Raw genomic sequence first — 23,631 nt, 5'->3', positions numbered from 1 at the left:
CGTCCTCCGTTTGCAGTTTTATTGCAAGAAACGGTAAATGCCTTTGACTTTCCTTCCGCGTACCCACGCGTTCCCTTGGCTGCGGGTGTTATTTAGCAACGACAGTCATCTCCAGTTTAGTACATTTACTGTCACTTCTGCTGACAGTGTAAATTGTCATTCAGATACTAAATATAAATGTGGCCAGCGCAGTGGTTTGCGCTTCAGCCTCGCAGCACGAAGGGCCCGGGTTTGACTCCAAAGAGGGGACCTTACTGTGTCAACATTTTGCATGTTTTCCCCCCTGTCTATGTGAGTTTGCTCTGGTTTCCTCCCACATTTCAAAAACATGCACCAGATTAATTGGAAAAAAAAATGTCTGTATTTGTATCCGATTCTACGATTGACTGGCAACCATTGCAGGGTGTACCCCACATCTCACCTGATGACACTGACCCAGTGCAGGATAAGTGGCAGAGGATGAATACATGCAACTAAAATATTTATAGAGAAAAAAATATATATTTATATATAAAGAGAGATATATTTTTATATATTATATACTATTTATACAGATATACAGTGTGCAAAAAAATAAAGGGAACACTTGGAGTTACATTGTGTTGTTTGAGTGTTCCCTTTATTTCTTTGCACACTGTATATCTGTATAAATAGTATGTATACACACACAATTGTGTATGATATATATATATATATATATATATATACACACACACACTTCCCTGCTGCGCGCACACACACACACACACATATATATATATATGCATATATATATAGTGTATTATATGTGTATAGATATACACACATAATATTCTGTACATACAATATGGCCAAGAGTATTTACTCCTGTATCGAAATAATTGCAATCAGGTGTTCCAATTACTTCCATGGTCACAGGTGTATAAAATCACGTACCTAGGCATGCAGACTGTTTTTTTTTTTGTTTTGTTTTGTTTTTTTTATACAAACATTTGTGAAAGAATGAGTCGCTCTCAGGAGCTCAGGGATATCCAGCATGGAACTGTGACAGGATGCCACCTGTGCAACAAATCCACTTGTGAAATTTCCTCACTCCTAAATATACCACAGTCAACTGTCAGTCAGCTGTATTATAAGAACAAGTGTTTGGGAACAACAGCAACTCAGTCACGAAGCGGAAGGCCAAGTAACCTGACGGATGCTGAGGCTCATACTGAGGGTAAACTTTCAGCAGAGTAAAGACCCCCAAACTTCATGTGTTCTTCAGATTAGCTCGATGACCGAGTGTCTGCTGCAATACTGTGAGGAACGCCGCCACTGGACTCGAGAGCAGTCGAGACACGTTCTCCGGTGTGGCGAATCGCACTTCTCCGTCTGGCAATCTGATGGAGGAGCCTGGGCTCGGTGGTTGCCAGGAGAACGGCGCTTGTCTGACTGCATTGTGCCAAGTGTGGAGTTTGGTGGAAGGGGGGTTGTTTTTCAGGAGCCGGGCTTTGCCACTTAGTTCCAGTGAAAGGAACTCTGAAAGCTTCAGCACACCGAGACATTTCGGACAATTCCAGGCTCCCAACTTTGTGGGAACAGTTTGGAGCTGGTCCCTTCCTTTTCCAACATGACTGCGCACCAGTGCACAAAGCAAAGTCCATAAAGACATGGATGACAGAGTCTGGTGTGGATGAACTTGACTGACCTCAACCCGATAGAACACTTTTGGGAAAAATAAAGCGAAGACTGACAGCCAGGCCTTTTCGTCCAACATTAGCGTGTGACAAATGCGCTTCTGGAAGAATGGTCAAAAATTCCCCCCAAAAAACACCTTGTGAACAGCCTTCCCAGAAGAGTTGAAGCGGTTCTAGCCGTAAAGGATGGACCAATGTCCCCTATGGATTAGGACAGGGGTGGGCAAACTACGGCCCACGGGCCACATCCAGCCCGTTGGTCTTTTTAATCCGGCCCGCCAAAGATAAGTACAGAATTCATACTCGATGTGAATGATTGAATGATTGGATCAATGAATGTGAGAGCTCAAACAGGAGATTATTTCATTTTTGGAGCTACTTGAGAATTTTCCTGAGTTGATTGACACAGATTAGCTTTGTGATTTAGCCTTTACTGTGGACGTACTGACACACATGAATGAGTTGGACGTGAAGTTACGAGGGAAAAACTGGTTCGTGCATGAAATGCAAGCAAACGTCAGAGCCTTCAAAACCAAGCTGGTTTTGCCTTCAAAACCGACTTTGTTTTGAAATTTGAAGGTTTTGAAAACCAGCAAATGTCAGACGAGTCTGATAAACACTGTTAACAAATGCATTTTTTTTCATATATATCGTATCTTGTGCTGACCCGGCCCATCTGTCAAATTTTAAAAGTCAATGCGGCCGTTGAGCCAAAAAGTTTGCCCACCCCTGAATTAGGATGTCACTTAAGTTCATACATTTTGGCCGTATTATGTCTGTGTGTGTTTGTGTGTAGCTTATCTGTCCCATCAAGAAATCATATCAAGTGTGTGTGTGTGTGTATATTGTGTGGCCGGATTGATCCGTATTCTGGTGTGAGCCTCATTTGTTTTCGAAAGCTCTTCACACACAAGCATCCCCTGGATGTTCCAGGAACCTCCCGCGAGCCCGAACCTCTCTCACCGCAGACCAAGCATCGCCCAGGTGATTTAAAGCCCCGCCCCCGTCCACGCACGCCAAAAGGCCCCCGGCGCCCAAACGTCCCTCCTCGTGCACCCGTGTCCAGTTTGCGCTCCTCTTTGATTCCCTGGCTCAGATTCAGGCTTCCCTACCATCCCGAAGGCCCCTCAGGACGCCCGCCCCCCTTCTCCACCCCTCTATGAGCTCTTGTCCCTGGGTGCCGTGCGTATGATGTCCCTCCTGTCATCTTGAATCACCCTCCTCTCCGGCTCAACATGCTGCTCTCACCACTCCCCAGCTGCGCTGATCTGTTTGCAGGCACCAGCTCCTGTGAGTGGATGCTGTTGAGAGTGACCTTTGCAGCAGAGCTGTGTTCTTTATGATCGTAACCCTTCTGACAGCCGGCGTCCGACAGAATGCTAATAGAGCGGCTCGCGCGGCATGCTCACGGTGTAATCTATGGAATTATTGCAATTGCTCCGCGATGCTTATTTAATTTGCTGATTAAAAGTGAATGACTGTCAAACCTGGTCAGAGAGTAAACACACGTCAGGCTCATAAGGATACATAATGACTTTTACAATGCAAAAGAAAAGACCATCCCTGGCTGCGCATTTTATTGCAGGTGATCGTAGCGACAGGAGCAGTGACGTGCAACCGTTCACCCGCTCACTCACGCCGCCAATACCGTAATACCGCTCCCTTTTTTCCGCACGCTTTAAACAATGATGCGGCTAATTTATGGATTTTTTTTGGGCAGACGAGTTTCATGCCGGCAAAACATTTAGCCTCGTCACATCAGACCGATGAAATCACTATGAAACTCTGAGGCCGTTCAATTCCGACACTGAAGAAGACGACTTTAATGGTTTTAGTGCGCAGGAGGAAGATGAAGATAGCGATCAGCTGGAGTCGGACAAAGCGGGGACAGAAAATGGACTTTTCCTTTTTATTTATTGCTCTTTTTCATCGGCCGTGTTGCAGGCACTGTTCGGAAAAAAGCATTTCCGGTAAATATTTGTGGATGTGACCAATATGTATTTAATTAAAAGTAAAAAAAGGAAAAATATGTTTCTGTGTAAATATCTTATGTTACAACGCGGACACCTGCGGTTTATAGACAAGTGCAGCCTGTGTACGCACCCGTATGTTTGTTTAGTTATTTTTTACCGGTGTGGCTTCTATTGAGGTGCGCTCAATAGTCTGAAAATTGCAGGAAAAAAATATAATATTCCCTCTCATTCATACACTATAGAGGGACACACATGTCATACGTACTCCCGACATTCGCACATCATATAGAGACATGCAACTCCAACCACTCACTCTTTCATCACACATAAACATATAACCATTAGCATCCATCCGTTCGCACAACCATGCAGAGAAATGCAACCATTCACCTTCTCCAGTGCCTCCACACAGAAAGGCCCCCTGAAGTTTGGGGTAAAACAAGTAGATGCGATTCTCTGACGTTCAAGGAGTCTGGCACAATTTGCAAAATATCCAAACAAATCTGTGAGCAGCAGCATTATAGGGCTAGTGACGTCCGGGGTGACTTAAACAGAAACAGATCTCAGAGAAGCAGCGGCAGCTGCGCAAGACTTGTGGAGAAGCAGGGAGGAGAGGCTCCAAAGCGAGGAGAGGAGGCATCAAGATGGAGACGTGACGGTCGAATTGTCCCGGAGACAAATGCTAATACCCGCTCCCATTGCGTATTCAGCAGAAGACGTATTTCGCTACATTCGCAGACACTCGGTCACAGGAAAACCCTGCAGGAAATGTAAATCACATCATGTTTACCAGTAAGTGTTTGTTAAGTGGAGGAGCCGCTCCAGTGTTTTGCTAGTTAAAATATGTGCGTCGCCAATTTTCGCGGCATGCAAGCTCCCCGTAATGTCGGTTTCCACCGGCTGGATGTGACCGTGGCTGATTCCAGGCCAGTTCTCTTACCCCAGGCAGAGTGCCAGGGCATAATGAGACATTTGGTTGTGAAATTCAGAATCTGACAGAATGCATTAAAGCCGAGCAGATGCAAAGGCAGCAGCCGCGCTAAAGTGATGACTTTTCCATTTCCCAGCAACTATATCACGTTTCCCTTTTCACTCCCGGCCAAACAAATGACCGTATCGTCCGGCGTGCGCACCGGACGCTAATTTCAATCGTGTGTCATATTAGAGACCCGGACGCATCAAACAAAAGCCGTGATGTTTCCATTAGCAGCGGGACGAAAAAAAAAAAACTCGCTGGTCTCTGTGGTTTTATTGCAGGAGCAAAAAAAAAAAAAAAGCATTTCGATGTCATTTTCTTGACCTTCCCCGTCGCTCGGCGCCACGCCGCGAGGTCACGCCGTCCCACGACAGCGAGATGCCCCCGTGATACCAGAGCGGCGCCGCGGCAAATGAGGCGGCGGCCATCCTGGCGTGGGGTAAACAAAGGGGAAAAAGTTGGATTTCTTCACGCCTGCCGTCACTCTGGACTGTGAATTAATACCGCGACAGGCTCATGAATACCAAACACGATAACGGATCAATCGATACGCGAATTGAAAAATAAATAAGTAAATAAATAAATAAAGGAGGGCCTATGAGAGAACGCTTTCAAATTGGGTTCTGTGCGGATTCGGCGCGGATCTCTACACGTCTATGAATAAGTAATCAGCTCACATCCTTAGGGATTTGATAACAAGAGAAGCAATCAGACACGGGTCCACGGAAAAAGGAAAAATCTCTGAAAGCGGCAGGAATCTCCGGATTCTTTAGATGTGGCGAACGTGGACGAGGAGAGTCCGTGTGGCAGCTCGGACGACGGCGACTTCCGGACGAACTCCGCTCGTCGGAAGGAGGAACAACAGGACGGTCCGATATATCATAATTCCAGCTGGAGACGCTAATCCGGTTCAGAGACAGCAAGGAAATGGGTTTGCGAGAGCAGACCCCGGCAAATACATGCAGATGAGTATGATTATCCCGGCGAGGAGCGGAAAGATGAAAAGTAATTTAATAATAAGACCAGAAAATTCTCCGGGATAACGGGGATCTGGAGACCGATCCGGGACCCATCTGGCCTCTGCTGCACATGTTACAGCCATTTTCCAGAGAGGAGCTGTCAATTTGCACAGCACTGTCAAGAGCTGGGGTGCACTGGGTGTGTGTGTATGTGTGTGTGTGTGTGTGTGTGTGTGTGTGTGTGTGTGTGTGTGCACGCACGCCCAAGCACTAAGCACCATGATGTAAGCCAATAATTTCACAATGGGGAAACTTCAAATTTAATATATGGTTCCAGGAGTTGAAGTTGTGGGTGATAATTGCATCCACACCTCCATTGAGAAGAGGCCGAGCGGAACAAATAGGAGTTATTTGTCGGCAAACAGTGCATGTTACTTCTGTATGTGTACTTCACAACACACACACACACACACACACACACACACACACACACACAGACACAGACACACCAACATTTTTCCAGGTAAACAGCGAACGTCTTATATATCATTAAAAATGCTGGATGTTTTAAAAAAAAAAAAAAAAAAACTATATTCAATGTAGATTTCCACCAAGCTATTTTGAGAATAGGATCATTTAAAAAAAAAAAAAAAGTTTGGTGATTTTAATAAAGGTCAAGTTATGCACGTTTACTCAAGCTTTCGCTTGATATTGATCTGACCTGGAGTGCAGTGTAACTCCACCTCGGGGGCCCAAGGAGGTTATTTTGTTGTTGGTGGTTTAAACACGGCTGATCCCAGGGAAAATTCTGATCCGTCAGTATAGATGAACCATTCAGCAGTAATATAAAGCTACGTTCGGATTTTAATATCTTAATGCACACGGTGGAGCCCTCCGACGTGCTCCAAAACCCAAATGCTCCCTGTAAAATACAGCAGATATCTCCTCCTGATACAACATCTGAGTGTGTGTGTGTGTGTGTGTGTGTGTGTGTGTGTGTGTGTGTGTGTGTGTGTGTGTGTGGGCCCCGTCAACCAACTATAAGGTAAAAGGCTCGGAACGTCTCGTTACACTTGACATTCCTGCCCAGAAAGAAAGTAAGCTCTCTGCTTTCACTGCTCGTGTTTGCACTGATTTTCCGTGGACTCTCGTGCTCGTGCTCGGCTGTAATTATCCCGCACCTTCTGCGAATGCCACTCGGCCCGCGTCCGGTTCCACAGGTTATTACTGGCCGAAGCTCGGGAGATTACGGGGGAACAGCTTCGGATATCCGGCGGAGAAGCCAACCGTCCCCAAAACGACTGGTCCTCACAGACAACGAGCTCCGTGCAAGTGTTGTCTGCAGAGCTGAGTTTGCTCCCAGATCTTTCCTTTATAGTCGATGGATTCCTGAGACGGGTTGCAGAAATATCTGCGGGTTTATTTTTCCGATACTAGAAGGCCGAATGGGGCTCCAAGAGCCCAAATATAACTCGGAGCTTCCTCCTCACAGCTAGAAAGTCCCCGGTTGAATTCCTTTCTGTGTGGAACCTCCATGTACCCCCCATATCTGTGTTGGGTTCAAACATATGCAGGAGGTTCATGGAGACCCTACATTGTCCAGATTTGTGGATGAGAGGGTGAATGGTTGCATGTTTCTATGTGTGGCCCCGTGACGGAGCCAGGGTGAACCCCGCCTCTGGGCCAATGACGGCCAGGATCGGCCGTTCATGCACCATGAATGAATGAACTGGTGAAGAATCTCCACGAAATGCACGGCTAAGATTTTTGCCCAAAACAATCCGTGGATGTAAAGTCCGCAAACTGAATCAACCCCAAGCTTTCTGGTAGAAATCATAAAAACACACAAGTAATGCCGCTGTTCATATTTCTGGAAAAACGGAGGACTTCATTCTGCGTTCGGGAGGAGACGGGAATCCAAATTCTAAACATGCAGCGTCTATTTCTGGGGGTTTTTTCGGTTCCTTTAACCTCCCCGCCCTGCACAGGTGAGCTTTTGGAAAACACTGTAAATGTTTCCTGTTAGCGGGGCAGTTGGGTTTAGGAAGGAGAGGCCGCAGCATTGCATGCGAGTAATTCATGTTTTCATCGGAAAGCGTGCAGGTGTGCACGTCAGAGGCTGGATTTTCAGGTTTTGTCCAATTAGATGTGATCCTGAAACGTTGACGCTTGTACGTCCTGTGGGTTTTGGATCCGGAAAAACTAACTAACTCTCAGGGTGACTGTTTGTTCTCGGCTTCGAACGCCACCAAGAGGGATCACACTCATTTACCCGGCAACCCGCGTGCAACCAGGGTTTGTGTGTGCGCGTGTGTGTGTGTGTGTGCGCATGCCACGTCTGAACACTGTAGAAAAAGAAAAGACATTGAGAAAATAGAGCTTTCTCGCGGGGTTGCTTAACAGCTGCCATTACCGTGTTCATTTTCCCGGATATGGGAACTTCAGCTGAAATAAAATGCAAAATATCCTCCTACACATCTTTTTTTGTTGTAAATTTCATTTGCAAGATTTCCTATAAGGCTTTACAACACCGGCAAACTGCTGCATCCTGTGTTTTGCAGGCCATCGCATTAAGAGCTGCCAGATACCGGAATCGCGGCGAAGGTGGAGCAGAGCGGCTCGAAGAGCTGTGAATTTAAGGGGATCTGGAAACCCCACTTGGCATGAATTCTTTTTTTTTTGTTGTTTTTTCAAATATATTCCTACCCCTGTGTTGCCGCTGTGAACCTCCATGAAGTTCAGCCACCTGCGATCAGAAATACCCCTGGCGACGCTCCCTCCCCGCTTGGGCTCACTTTTGAAAGGCCGATCAATCGGGAACAAGATGGAGCGACGCTTTAAATATCAATATGTGTCTACGGCTGTCGGGTTTTCCAACCCGGCTTCCCGACGTGAGCTACAGAGGCCGAGATTTCACAGCGCAGAGGAGGAAGAGGAGCTCTGAGGAGCAGCGGCAGGAACACAGAGGCGCCCAAAAAAACAAGCTGTGGGTGCTGCCAACACACACACACACACACACACACACAACTACAGTAATCCCCTCACCTTCACGGTTCTAAAATGCTACAAATTATCCATAAAAAAACAAATTATTATTCTGTAACAATTTTTTCATATCATGATTATTATTATAAAGCAGTTTTAGCGGTCGGCGGTTCAGTTCTCGCCCCGTTTGCTTGTGTGCCAAAATGCCCTTGTGCAAAGCATTGAACCCCAAGATACACTGCTGCCATCAGTGTGTAAGTGAGTGTATCGGTTGTGTGTGTGTGTATGCATATGTGTGTGTGTGTGTGTGTGTGTGTGTGAAAAGGTGAATCCCTTCCAGTGCAAAACACTTTGAAAACAACAAGGTGTGAAAACACTGCATATGCAGACACCATTTTAATACCATTATCATTATTATTATTATTATTGTTATTATCGTTATTCAAAAAAATAATAATAATCCTCAGGCCAGCTGACTTATCAGTAGGATTTAACATTTCAGAAATTATTCGAGCAAAAATCCGATCCACTCTTTGGGTATTTCTCATATGTTTACAGTGACATTGTGCATCCGAAGCCTGCATATTGACCAAAAGCATGAACTCCACATATTGACAGATATGAACATTGAGCCGTGGGGGAAAGGAAGGTTTCCTACCTTTCCCACATAGAGGGGTTCGTTTCCCGTGTACTCCTCCAGCACAAAGAACTGGTTCCAAACCCAGCTGCGCCTGTGCCGGTGCAGGACCTCCCAGGGCCTCGGAACCAAGGACGCCCCCGGATCCCCGGGGCCGGGACCGGGGCTCAGCCCCTCTCCGAGGGGCAGCAACAGCGCCAGGAGAGCCAGGGCTCCGCGTACGGCCGGGTAACACCGCCCCACCATCTGGGCCCTCTCCACGAGCTCCCGGGCCGGAAGAGGACCAAAAAAAATAAAAATATTTTGGGGGAGGGGGGGGGTGAAACTGAAATGTCGAAACCCCCCCGAGGGTTTTATCCAGGCGGGCCCGACCCTGCGCCTCAGAGGAGAGCAGTCGCAGTCACACTCAGAGACCGGAGGAGAGTCTGCATTCGGATGCCGCGATCATCCTTTCCTCCCGATCAGAGACTAAAAGCGGGGTAATTCCTTCCACTCCGGGGGCGAAGGGGGGGGAGGCAGAGGCGACTGCAGACCATCCAACACCCGGCCATATAATTGGCACCTATCAGGACACAGGAGAGAGAGAAAGGGGGGGGAGGGAGGGGGAAAAAAGCAAGAGACAAAGACGTAGAGGAGAAAAGAGAGAAAGTACTGTCAGCAAAACTGCCTCTGTGACCGCAGACACTTCAGGCGGCGGGTAATGTGACTGCCGATGCAACCATAATGACACTTTTTTTCACCAATCATAAGGAAATTGGTCAAAAATGAAGAGACCGTAAATACGGGAGAGGGGAGGGACAATGAGCGTCACGTCCTTCACGACCGCGGAGTCACCTACACACACACACTCGAAGACAGAGGCAGGGGTTATGATGCTAATCGAGGTAAAATGGAGAGAAAATAAAAATCACCGTGCGTTTAAATGCACATAAGCTAAAGATTTCAAGGGACGGGTAGACGGAGGGTGTGTGGAATAACAAACGCCAATCAGTGGCCGATTATCCGGGCTTCGCCCCGCCAAGGTCATCGTCGTGTCACATTCTCTTTGTGTGGGGACGGCGGGGCTCGCCACTCCACGCTAACAAGCCGCATGATCCGCGAGCTCTCGTCTGCGAGATTAAACACAAATCCGAGCTGTCGGCGGCGAGACGGCCCTCGGACCTCCGCGTGCCGAAGGGGCCTGTTTTCGTTGTCACGTCGCGACAGGACGCCCCACCACCACCACCACCACCCCACCCCGAGGAGCCGGAGAAAAGCAACCGCTTCGGCGTGCACGTCAAAACTCCTCCTCGCGGCACAGAAGTGACTGAAGGATGCCAGCGTCAGGTCGCAGGCTTGCAAATGCACCTCCTTTTTTTTTTTCCTTTCTTTTCCGGTCGAATCTAAATGCCATTGAAACTCCGGGAGGCCTTCTGGAAGCAGACATTTAGAAAACTTGGCCGCGCCGACCTCTCCTCCGCTCTCCTCTATGCAGAGTATTGGCAGGGCCAAGGACTGTGAAGGTAATTGCTTTGACACACAGTGACCTCTGTCTTCCCACACATGTTCCTCCGGTTGTCTTCCTCCCCTCCCACCCCCGCCCCCCTCCGGGCAAATATAAAAACAAAACGCAACGCATGCTCTAAGTGTGTGTGTGTGTTTTTTTTTTTTTTTCAATCCGAGACAAAGCTATCGTTAAGTGCAATTTGTCAAAATGGAAAAAAACACGCTAACGCCGTCGGCCCCGCAGACCTCGGCGGGAAGGATCCCACGGATCAGGCGGGAATTAATCCGTGGAATCCGAGGAAACACAGGTGAACCGGCGTCCGCGAGCCGCCTCTGCATGCGGAGTTTCCGCCGGAGGGTTCGGAAAGCGGAGCAGATGCGGCTGCAGGGGACGACGGCTTCCAGATCCAGCGACGCACACAAGTCGACACCGAAGTGAATTATCATAAAAAGTCATCCTTTAAATGAAACTGGCAAACATGATGTACCCTTCTCCGGAAGACCTTCTCTTTGGACAGGTCTGAACACGCCGGCGAAGCTTTGGAGGCGTCACGCCGTTTCCTCCAGACACCTGCTGCTGGAGAGCTTCGCTTCAATGCGAGCTACCGCATTCCGGGCGACGAGGAGACAAGGACAGCGGGAAGTCGTCCCGCCTGCTCTCCGCCCCGTTGAATGGACGGGTCGGCGAGACGTCTCAGATTATCTCCTTATCTATATAATCTACCTTCCGCTGCCCTTTCTCTCAATTCACCAGATATAAGAGGCGGGGAATAAACATAATTAAAAATAAGGTAGTTATTATCCGGTAACCTTTTCGAGGCCGGCGGGTGTTAAACCCCGGGCCTTCCTGCCGGGGGTCGGGGGGATCGTGTTGTCGGGCAGCTTTGGAGAAACGACGTGAAATTAGGTGAAAATGGGAGATAAAGCCGCAAACGTGGCGGCCCGCGCTCGTCCCCCCGGCCCGCTCCCCTTCCGCACACTGCCCTAATCCCATTTACCGGTCACACAACAGGATTACCAGCACTCCCGGGCTCAGCAGCCAATCCCCCGTCACCGCGGACGCTCACGGTCTTCACCCGTGGGTCAGGACACGCCGGTCCAGGCCCCGGATCCAGGAGCGTTCATATCTATGTCTTACTTAAACACCAGATAATAACACCAATTCCTGATTTTTTTTTTCCCGGCAATCTGAGAGGAGGGTTTTCACACCCAGCGTTTGGCTGAAGGACGTCTGCAGCTCTTCCAGGCTTGACCTGACCCCCCCAACCCCTTCCCCCACCTCCTCGGCTTCTCCCCCCGGAGCCACAATGCCGCCCTTTGAGCAGACTTTCTGACACCTCGTCCGGCGTTCATTGGAATTCAGCCGGCATCGGTCGCAGGTCCATCTGAAGCTGAGTGACAACATGGACATTCACGCGGTGCTTCAGGAAAAGGCAGAGAACACCTGAGAGAGCGCCGGCTGTCCATCTCCTGCACACTCCAGTGTGTGAGCGTGTGTGTGTGTGTGTGTGTGTGTGTGTGGGTCCATGCTGATCTGAACAATGGATTTCAGAATTGATCTGTTTTCCTCAGACATTGGATTTGTTTAGATGTATAGATGTTTGTTCCTAAAGTGTGTTTCCACGCCCGCAGCTTCAACCTCATCCAGAAGGAGAAACTCAGGACAAGTAGGTGGACGAGGGTTTTTTTTTTTTTTTTCGCAGAACGTCGCTTCACGTGTTCCACTCCTGACCCGCGTCTCTTAAACGTGTTTTCACTGGACGACCCCCGGGGTCACCGCCGTCCTGATCCCCCGCTGCAGCTACCGGACCGACCCCCGCAGGGAACACGTCTTCTTCTGGTCTCCATTAATAGGACAGTTTGGTCAGAAATAGCCTCAGTCTAATCATTTCCCCTGCTGCCGGGTTCTCTTTCTGTCCCCTGGCAGGAGAGCGGGCTCTCCGCGGCGTGGGTCTTCTGTGTGACACTTGGCCACGGAGAGCTTCACATCCACGTCCACACCTGCAGCGTTTGCGGGAGAACTTCCCTGGACCAGCATCCCAAGGACGGGACGGGACTTTAAAACGGATCCGAGCTGTTATTAGTGGCAGGTTGGAGGATTTAAGGAGAGCAGGGGCATCCGTGCATGCATCCATCCGTGCATTCGTGCATTCACGCATCCATCCATCCATGCATGCATGCGGGCGCCGCCGAACAACGGCGGTGAGAGCGGCCGCCGCAGGAAACCCGCGTCCCCGGAATACTAATGGAAGAAATATGCCACATTAAAAGCGGGGTGCGGAAGGATGGGGGTACGGAAGCGGACCCGGGACGACCTCGGACGCGCCGCCGTGCGCACCGACGGCGACGGGCATCACTCACCGGAGCAGAGGGGCCAACTTCACCGCCGCGCAGAGCCCGTCCGGAGGAAGAGGAAGAGGAAGAGGAGGAGGGAAAGTTGAGTTTCTGCACAAACGGAGAAAATAAATAAAACATTTAAAATAAAAAATAAAAACGCAGGATGAAAGTCTATGAAAGTTGAAAAACGGCTGGATTATTCCCGATGGCGGAGCGGGACGGTCGGACGTCTGCACCGGGAGCCGGCGCGCAGGAGCACCCTTGGCGGGGATGTGGCGAGTCTGCCCCCCCCTCCCCTCTCCTTCTCTCCCTCCCTCTCTCTTTCTCCCTCTCTCTTTCTCTCCCTCCCTCTCTCTCTCTCCTCATCCCTCCTGCAGCGCCTCCTCCGTGCAGGGAACCCCAGCTGCAGGGTTCGGGGGGGGGGGGGATGCATGCATCCGGGCAGGCGGGGACGCAAAAGCACCGCTCCTCCTCCTCCTCCTCCTCCTTCTTTGCCTCCTCTGAGCCGAATCCCCCGGAGCCCGAATCGGAGAGTCCGTCGGAATACTTTGACCAAACAGAAGTTGTTCCGAACGAGGAGCAGCAACAGAAGCAGAGCTGCCAAAACTGCCGGGCGCAGATGGCAGGTGGAGGTGGCTGCTATGAAAGGACTGTCCTGCAGGATGCAGACGGAGAATCATCTCGAAAATTAATGCAAAAAAAAAAAAAATGGTGAAGAAAATCGTGACACCGTGAAAGAGTCATTGCTCCTGCAAAAATGCATGGAAATAAAGCATCGGTCCGTTGGGTTCGAAACATCCACAGCGGCTCCAGAGGTTGCATGAGATACGCTGGGTTTCTCCTCGGCTAACTGAATATTTAAAAATATTACGACTTATGATGAATTATGGTTAAACTATGCCTCTGGTCGCAGCTGTGAGGAGTCGGGTTCAACCTGGATCCACCACGGAGAGACAGAGCAAGATTCACCCTCTCGCTCACGCGCCGGATGGACGTTCACTCCGTCATTCTCAAGTTACGTAAGGACATGCACCCATTCAGCCTCTCATTCACAATTCTGGCTCTGCAATGAACCTCGTGCACGGTGCTGGACGGTGGGAAGAACCCGGAGTACCTGGAGGAACCCAACCAGGCATTCTCTTGCCGAGAGGTGGGAAGACGAGCACATATATACATATATATGTATATATTCCCATTTATATATATTCCCGCTCCTATTTCTATTCAGAGGTTTGTTTTTCTTCCAATTAGTTGCGAACACAGATCTGCTGTGACACCAGAATGCAGCATAGAGCCGGCCTAAACTGACTACACTTCACCTCACACACACAAACACGCACACACGGACACACAAACACACACACAGATCTTTGTAACCAACCCATATGAATTGCATTTCTAATTAACGACAGTAAACATCCAGCGCAACCCGGCGTCTCCAGTTCACACGCATTTCCACGGGAGATTATTTCCCGGCGATCCCGAGCGTCCGGAGCTCAGACGTGGGCTCCCGGACGCCCCACCGGACACAAAAGCGGACCAGCTCCGGGCTCCGACCTTCTCCGTGGCCGCGTACGGCTCGGATGGACGGCCTCGGTCTGTTTATCCCCCGGTCGCGTTTCCAGGCGGATCACACGGTTATTGTTATTGCCTCCGCTCTGTCATTCAGGAAGGGTCCGCGACCCAAACTAATAGAAAGAGCAGCCTCTGTCTGCCGCGCACGGAAGAGCAGTTAGCAGAGCGCTGAGACGGGAGAGGGTAAGGTGAGGTAAAGAGAGGGTGAAAATGGGCTCTACGGAAGTGAGGAAACGACGGGCGGATAAAGAAAAGCAAAGAAAAATAAAGCTTGAATAAACAGGATCTCAACATAAAGGATATACAGAGAGAGTGTGTGTGTGGGGGCAGAGGAGGTGTGTGTGATAATAGATGGAGAGGTGAAAGAGAGGAGAAGGGGGGGGTTTATCGCAGGGGGAAGGGATGGAGGGGCTGCAGTTCAGCGGTGAGAGTTATTTAATTGGAGAGTGACATTGGGAGCTTGGCTCATCAGCTCTTCCCCATCAATCACGGCCGGTCAGAAGACGCCTGAGGAGATGTCGCCGGCGTGTCTCCCCCCCCCCCCCCCCGGATCCCGCAGCCGGCGCCGGCATTTATTCGCCGTGACTCCATTACCGCCGCATCAGGATGCTCCGACCTTTGCTCACCTGGCCGACGGTTATCTGCTCTTCCGTGACACCCGGCCCGACGGCTCGCTTTGTTCGCCCGCTTAACAAGGAAAACAGCGAGGATGCCGTTTTAAAAAAGTCTCACCTTCAAAAACGCTCCACACTTCGAGTCCCGCACCCCGAGGAGCCCCGTTCGCCGCGCCGTCGTAATTCGTCCGACGCGTCGAGTTCGACCCCCCCCCCCCTTCCGTTTGCGCGACTGCTAACCCTCGATCGAGCTGTCGCCTCCGCGTGACTCGCGGTTTTAAATCCGCCGATAAACTGCGCCCTGACCCTCAGAGCGCGGACGCTCCATCTTGTCCGAGGCCCCTGCTTCCTCTGAACGCGACGGCAGTCCCGGGCGTGTCACCGCCACCTGTCCTCGAAATAAAAACGACAAGACAGAGACATCGGTGTCGGGGTGACAGCAAGCCATCAGAGCACAGGCCTTTGGAATTATTGATTGTTGAAGGTTCTCCCCTGCCGTTGGTAAAGCTCCGGAGCAGCAGCCTCTTTCACTGCTTCCATGAAACAAATGCTTCTACTGAATTTGAAAAAAAAAAAAAGATTTATGATGAATTGTGGTTCAACTATGCCACTTATCCCTCCAATCCGGCAAAAAATGAATGGAAATAAAGTGTTCGTCTGTGGAGAAAGAAACATCCACAGCAGCTCCAGAGGTTGCGATCATGGGTGTCTGAGATATGCTGGGTTTCTCATCAGTGAATGGAATATTTAGAAAAAAAAAAAAAAAAAAAGATTTATGATGAATTTGGTGTTTTTGGTGGTTCTCGGTCATCCGGGTCATGGCGAATTCATATGGAAATCTTCTCGAATTTCTTAAAGTCCGGGTTGCCACGAAAAGAAGATTTTGACATGAAGATGAATTATGGTTAAACTATGCTATTTATACTGCCGATGCCAGCTGTGAAGAGTTGGCTTCACCGTGGATCCACCGCAGGGAGACAAACCAACATTCACCCGCTCACTCACACATCAGCTTGAAATTAAGGACATACAACCCGACTACCTCTCACTCACAATTCTAGGTCTCCAATGAACGTCCTGCACGGTTCTGGACTGTGGAAGGAACTGTCCCGGAGGAGCCAAACCAGGGACCTTATATCGGGGAAACTGCCTGCAAAAACAACCCAGGAGGTTCACCGGAGATGCGGGACTGTCCGAAAATGACCGGGAGGGTTACTGGTCCGCTGTATTTACATGTGGTGTGAATGAAAGAGTGATTTTTTTATTTTCTTATAAAGCGCGCATGAAAGATAGTGTGGTTATATGTCTATATAATGAGTAAATGGGAGAGCAAATGGTTGCAGACATGAACGAATGAATGAATGCTGAAAAAGTTGGAATATTTTTCAAAACGTAGCATTGATCTCTTCACCACAGAATACGAACATCTCCGACTTTGGATTGATCATTCGTTCATGTCGTGCCGTTAAAGCTGCGGGAGGTGGTGGACAATTTAGATCAAAAATAAAAAAAAATTAAAAAAATTACCGGAGAGACTTCAGGAAACTTATTGGAAGGGGGTTTAACATGGGGTGAAGCAGACGCCCGTTAAATATGAATAAAGTTATCAAATTTACATTATCACATTTCATCTGTAACTAAGACCCCAGAGGAGGTGTGCGCTATGCAAATGCACTTCAGAGATTTTTTTCCTAATTTTTTAAATTATCAGTTTTTAAACGACCGATACGTCATTTCTACTCCAATTAAAATCCCCTCCGTTAGAAGCGCAGAGGTTTACGCATGCATGTATACATGCGCGTGTACGGGTGTTCTATAAAACCGGCCAATAAATAAGCTGGTGGGAGACAGCTGACATTGGAATTCCAGTTACTGCCATTCACTGTCACTCGGAGCAGATGACTGTAACATTGACCGGCCAATTCCCGCTCCAAACAAGGTATCGATCTCTCCGGCGGACGTTTAGAGAAAACACATCGCCGTGCTTACGGCCAAGAGATGTCATAATACGCTATTTTCTCCCCCCGTACCCTGCTAAACAAACGGGAAAGCCGGTCGTGCGCGGCTAACAGCCGCTAAGCGCGTCACACGCGACGGGCCTCTCGCCGTACGGTGGATGCACTTCGCGGGAATCGGCGGTGATCTGCTCCCGCACCAACGGTTTAATGAATTTTGATGCGGGTTTTGGAGATAATGAAAACAGCGCGGTGCCACGCTTGTGTTCCCGATAGCTCGAGAAGCCATGATTCAGTGCCGGTGACCTTTTTCACACCGTCATCTCGGGCGGCGGGATCTCGAATTATTATCAAACTGACTTCCATTTAGCCGCCGCCGTTCCTTTGTCTGCAGACTTTTCTCCCGCGTGTTCAGAGCGTCTCCTCGTCGGTCGGAGTCTCCTCAAAAAAATATCGCTGTCGGTCGGTTTCTGCTGTCCTTTTTAGCATCCGGCGTGCTTCCCGGCGGCACGCGGTGCAGCCGCCGGGCTTTTTGCACAGCCGCTGTGGGAACGCGGGTCTAGATGCACGGGCTGCAGAGAGCCGGGCATCAGAGGAAGAAGACGGAAGCCTTGATGTTCAAGGGACGAGGCCGGAGGGGGTCGACCGACCCCCCCCCCTCCCACCCCCGACTCATCCGCCACGATCAAAATACAAAAGCTGGACTGATTTGCATACGCCGCATCAAAACAGCCCCGGCCATCCCCCGGATGACAATCGGCGACTCGGATAAATCGCCCGGGAGGAATTGAGTGATTACATTTTCATCGGATGCAATGTAAGAGGGTTGAAAGATCAAGTGAACTAATGGATGACCTAATCACGGGGGGATTGGCTGTATCGATTGACACGGTCATATCCTTATTGTCTGTCGGGCCGCAGGAGCCGCAGGCGGATACAATCTCTCCGCGGCTGAAACCGACATCGTCGAGAAACCCTTCATTCAGATTACACTAATTTAGCCCCGTACCTCTCCTGCTCCCCGGGGGGTAAAATAGATTAGGATGGGAATTGCAATCTTGCTGACTTGCAGCTTAGAACTTGTCTCCTAAAGGGCCCGGACTCGGGATAATTTACTGTAACAGGTTTTTATCAACCCGCTTCCTTTTTAGATTTTTTTTTTTCGCTCATATTTCCTCATGAGAAGAGATATTGCGGCACGCACTACCTTCGCTCGCACACTCCGTATATAAATTGTGTTAATCCTCATTGATATACAGTGTGTTGAAAATGTTGTCATGCTTGCAGATGCAATTTTGCACGCGAGCAAAATTACGACTTGGCGGTGGGTGACACGGGCTGCCGGCGCTGCAGAGACATTCATTCCTCAAGGACAATCTCCTGCATCCTGGTGAATAATCAATGTTTCCAAAAGTTTATCACAGACTCGTGGCGCGTTCGGTATCACGTCGGGACGGATCGAATCGGCCGGCTTCCGGAAGCAAAGTGACGTCTGTGTTTCTCCTCCTCCGGAGGATGGAGACAAAGAAATGTGATGGGAGGAAGACAAAAAGAAATATGGGTAAATACTCAAGAGAGTGAGCTGTAGATAACAGACAGGAACAGAGGTCACTCTCGGCAATTTCTCCCCAAATGTGTCACAGCGTGTTCTGGAAGAGAAACGCCTCACCGCAGACAGACGTGTTCATTCACCTCGGCTTGTGTCGGCCGAGACGGCGTCCTGATCCGAATCCTAATGACGCACCGACCTGCTCGCATTCAGTGGTCGGCGTGTCACGGAGCAGGGGCGCCAGCGCCGCCGCCGCCGCCGCTGCAAACTCACATCCGCACACGCAACGGATCTCCGCAGAGCGACTCCTCCTCGCCGCCGGCACCGTCTCTACAATTCTGTTTAATTTATCCCGCGGAGATGCATTCCTTGTCAAATGTATTGAACTCCAAGTTTCCATATATTTAAAGCTCGTTTAATTAATAGTTAGCTATTAAGATTGCGTCTCACCAGCGAAGTAATGCGTTCGGATGTGAATTATCGGCGGAGGACTTCAGCTCCACACAGCGCTCGCAGCGCCCTTTTCCCATTTAAAAGAAAGAGAAGAAAAACTGCAGCACAATTAGCGGTGCTTCCAATCAGCATACATCAGCGGGAATGGAAAAGAAGCACGGACGTCTGGAATTTCAATATGCGGCACCTGCTGATTCGTTCGGACAGGACATGACATAATTGAGGATTCATTTACAGCTTAGGGGTTATTGCATAACGCTATATACCTGCAGCAGAAGCAGGAAACGACAACCTGGACGGCAGACGTGAGGTGAGGAGGTACGTTCTACTGACAGCCGAAGCTCCACGTGTGAGACGGACCCCCTTTCTCCGTAAACGAATAAATGAAAAAGACTAAATGTCCATTTTAACAGGGGAAACTTACACCGTATTTTCTCGACCAAGGCGCAGTCTCAGTTATGTGTGCCATTACTGTATTTAACACACATATAAGGCGCACCTGATTATAAGGCGCAGGTTTTATATACAATCCATGCCCACACTTCCCCGTTTAACGCTCTCATGGTGTCCTCCACCACGTCCGCCTTACAACAACAACACACACACACAAGCATACAAGTGTGGGTATTTAAAAAAAGAGCGGGAGCTAAACTGAGTTTGGTATTCCCTTTTTTTACCGGTAATCGTCATCGATCAAACCCATCGAAGTCCTAATCCTCTGTTTCTGATTTGAACAGCTGCGCTAAATCTGCATCAACCATGCCAGGTTCACTTTTTTCACTGTCAGAGTCACTTGCCGTACCGTGCGGCTCCTCGGATATGATGCCGGCTTTTGCGAAAGCTCGAACAACAGCGCCGGCAGACACGTTAGCCCAGGCGTCTACAATCCATTCGCAAATTGTAGCGCAACTCGCCAGCCGCTGCCTTCCACTCTTAGTGGAACTGTGGTTTTTCGTACTTTTCGTACCCCGTTGTGCGTATCGCTACCGTGCTGGTCCCCTTCTTCTCCACAGTGTGACTCACCAGGATGTCCAAAGTGAGCGGCACCTGGTCCATGTTGGTGATGTGGCTGGGCTGGATGTGTTTGTCGGCGATGTTTTCAGGGTTGTTAAAACAACGATGTTCAGCAAAAAGCACATACCCGTTCTTTTATCAGCGTTAATCAACGCCCACACTTCCCTCTTTGACGTTCTCATGGTGTTCTCTACTCCATCCGCCTTACAACAACAACACACACAGGGCGCACTGCACTATAGGCCCCCCATTTTGAAGAAAATCTAAGACTTTTACATGCGCCTTATAGTAGCGAAAATATGGTAGATTGAAACTATACACAGTTAATGTATCAAAAATCATATCCGCTCCGAGAACGTTGCTGTAAAACAGGAAATCACCACCGACGAAAACCCTTGGGATTGCAAGTTAATCCCTCCCCGAACATGCCACCGCCGCCATGTGGGTTCAATTTAAGGACAGAGAACTGAGGGGCCTTTATGCAACGGAAACCCTCTGCAGTGCTTGTCACTCACTCACTATATTGCTCATTGGAGACACAGTGTATTTAAGGTAAGACTCAACAGGAACGTCGTCTCTCCGGGTGAGATATGACACTGCACTTCTGCTTTGCTTCACATCGCGATCCCCTCCTTCCAACAGCCCGCCGAAGAGATTCACAACAGCATCTCCTGTCACTTTGCGGTGAGGGGAATGCAGATAAAACGGCAGAGCCCGAATCCAGCTGATGAGCAAAGAGGAAGGCGAAGAAAAATAGAACAGAGGCAACACCAATGTTCACTACCTACGGAATCGATGCAGGGAGAAACCCTGCAAAACAGAAGCTCAGCTGGGGAGCAGAGCAGGGATTTAGAGATTTCATACACAGCCCGGCCTAAAAGTGCTAACAAAGTGCACTTGAACACTAAAAAAAAAAAAAATCACAAACTGTGAAATACACATGAAATAAAAAATAATGAAAACTCTCATATATATTCCAGAGAGCGAAAAAGGTTCGGCTTCCCGGGAGCAAGAGAGACAGAAAAGGCCGTGACTTGATCGCTAAAGACGGCGGAAAAAAAAAAAAAAAAAAAAACAAGAGGAAGAGGAAGAGTTTGGCGAAATAAAACTCACAATCCCACCACAGATGAGGGGAAAAGCCGAGAAGCACCGCGTTTTCCGCGGAAGAAAGTCAGACCCGAAGTAGGAAAAAGCTCAGGAGGATTAACACCACCTGAGTCGGGCGGGGACGTGCCACGGACGAGCCGTCCGGGAGCTCAAACCCGAGGGCGCGCTTTACCGCCGCGAAGCCGAAACCACTGCGGAGATACGGAAGATAATATCGGTCAGAAGTAGATATGCATCTACTCGTGTCAATTCTGTTGCAGGGGCTGTCAGGGATGCAAATATCAACACCAAGACTATTTTTACAAGTTACACTGCAGGGCATCAGGTGTGTGAGCGCAGAGGAACCACACAACTCTACCGGTTGTGTTTGTAAAAAATCAAAGCAACTTGACAAATACGTTTTAAAAGAAGTAATAAGCTCTCGGACCTTCTAGCAGCGAGGCGGAAGCGTGAACAGCTGCGCCGCCCAGCGTGCATAAATAAGCATCTTTTATTCACATTATGCATTTGATTTAATGAACATCTCACAAACCTGACACTTCGGGTCATATCACTCAAGTGATTGATAATCAGTGAAGTGTCTCATATATAAATATATATATATATATATATACTGTTCAAAAAAATAAAGGGAACACTTGAACAACACAATGTAACTCCAAGTCAATCACACTTCTGTGAAATCATAGTGTCCACTCAGGAAGCAACACAGATTCATTTTGACTTGTTTTAAGGACATTACATCAAAGTTGGATCAGCCTGGAGTTTGTTTTTTCACTTTAATTTTGAATGTGATTCTTATCCAGAACTCCATGGGTTGATACAATTGATTTCCATTGATCATTTTTGTGTGATTTTGTTGTCAGCATATTCAACTGTGTAAAGAGCAAAGTATTTCATAAGAATATTTCATTCATTTAGATCTAGGATGTGTTTTTTAAGCGTTCCCTTTATTTTTTTGAGCAGTGTATATTCCCACACACACTTAAATCCACAAATATAAATTGCTAGAAACTTAAAGAGGGGAAACAAAGGAGCGAATAAATTAATTTATAGTGAGGCGTGCTTGATTAGCCCTGATTGAATCAAAGACGCTTTCGCTTTTGCAAGTAAAACTCTGGGACCAAAACTGCTCTTTAAGTCGCCGACGGTGAACAAAGAGCGTCCGTCGGTCCGATTCGAGCGACGTCGCCTAAAATTAAAATTTTCTGCATTCTGTTTCTCGAGGCTCCGACGATAGCGTTTGGTCTGCGACGAATGCAGAAAGGCCGCCGCGGCGCGCACGTGCGGACCTCGAGGTCTCGGCGATCGCATGAACTCATTTATCGGGTGACTTCATGACACTTGCAAGATTTATAAATATCATAAGAATGAAATATCATGCAAATGGCCAGTCGGTAAAGTTTTCATTGAATTTTGTGAACTTTGTGAAAAAGTAACTGTCCGTTTGTTGTTTATTCTCTGTATTCTTTACATATTCATGCCACATGTAAGGTGAATGTTAATGGTTTTCTTTGCTACCGTCTCATTTATTCATATCACTGCCCCTCTGTGTGTGTGTGTGTGTGTGTGTGTGTGTATAAAGCCTGTATTTATATCGCGTCGGCTGGTCTTTCAACCAAACCTGCTGTGCGGTAGGAGCAGCAGGCAGCCACGCTAATGTGAGGTTCAGAGGGACGTGCACCGAAAGCACCGGACACTCGGACAGCTTTGTGCGTCTGTACGGTAGATTTTGAATTCTTTTTCCCTCATCAGGGCTAATGCCGTGTGTCGGGACCGGTTAAAAAAAAAAAAAAAAATTCACCTCCCCGGCCTTCCTGGAATTTGTTTGATAACTCACTTTAGGGCGGAACACGACAGAAAATCTGCTTTGCGAGAAACATCCGTGAGGAAACCCTGGCATTAGGATGCACAATCAGTTAACAAAAGCATTTCACGGCCGCATATCAGATCATATCTGTATTCGTCTCCGGTTTATTCGATTCCTCTTTATTTGCTCTCCCCCTGGAAGCCAGGTTTTCAATTAGGGTCTCCCTGAAAGGTGGCAAAAGCTGCGGGCTTTTGACAGTGAGCCCCGACTACATATCACCGGGATGCTTTTCTTTCCATTTTTCTAAAAGAGGGAAAATAATGTCACCTTGTGTTATATACAATGAGGGGTAAAGAAAGAGCCAAACACACACCAAACACAAACAAGGCAGAAATGAGGACAGAGCGAGACAGAGACACAGACGGGGGAGCAGGAAGGGAGGACATAATGAAAAAAGTGGCAAAGGCAGCGGCTTTGTCATGACAGTCTCCTCTCCCATGGCGGGGAAGATGTGTGTTCATATGCTCCAGTAGTCAGGCTGAAA

General features: G+C 48.7%; 1 protein-coding gene across 1 annotated transcript in view; it reads right to left on the bottom strand.

Annotated features, from left to right (window-relative positions):
- The window catches only part of LOC147231794 (cadherin-7-like), a 115,614-nt gene extending 102,215 nt beyond the window's left edge, over positions 1-13,399 (bottom strand). Inside the window, exons 1-2 of the mRNA XM_086150892.1 lie at positions 13,035-13,399; positions 9,210-9,750 (exon numbers count right to left, since the gene is read on the bottom strand). Coding sequence (XP_086007018.1) covers positions 9,210-9,434 — 225 coding nt within the window. The 5' untranslated portion in view covers positions 9,435-9,750; positions 13,035-13,399. The remainder of the gene's footprint in view (positions 1-9,209; positions 9,751-13,034) is intronic.
- Between the last annotated feature and the right edge of the window lie 10,232 nt (positions 13,400-23,631).

This window comes from Fistularia commersonii, chromosome 8, assembly GCF_037954325.1.
Source record: "Fistularia commersonii isolate RoL2024-O1a breed Wild chromosome 8, RoL_Fcom_v1.0, whole genome shotgun sequence".
Lineage (NCBI taxonomy): Eukaryota > Metazoa > Chordata > Actinopteri > Syngnathiformes > Fistulariidae > Fistularia > Fistularia commersonii.
Note: the sequence above shows the minus strand (reverse complement) of the source record. Positions and strands in the feature narration are given on the sequence as shown.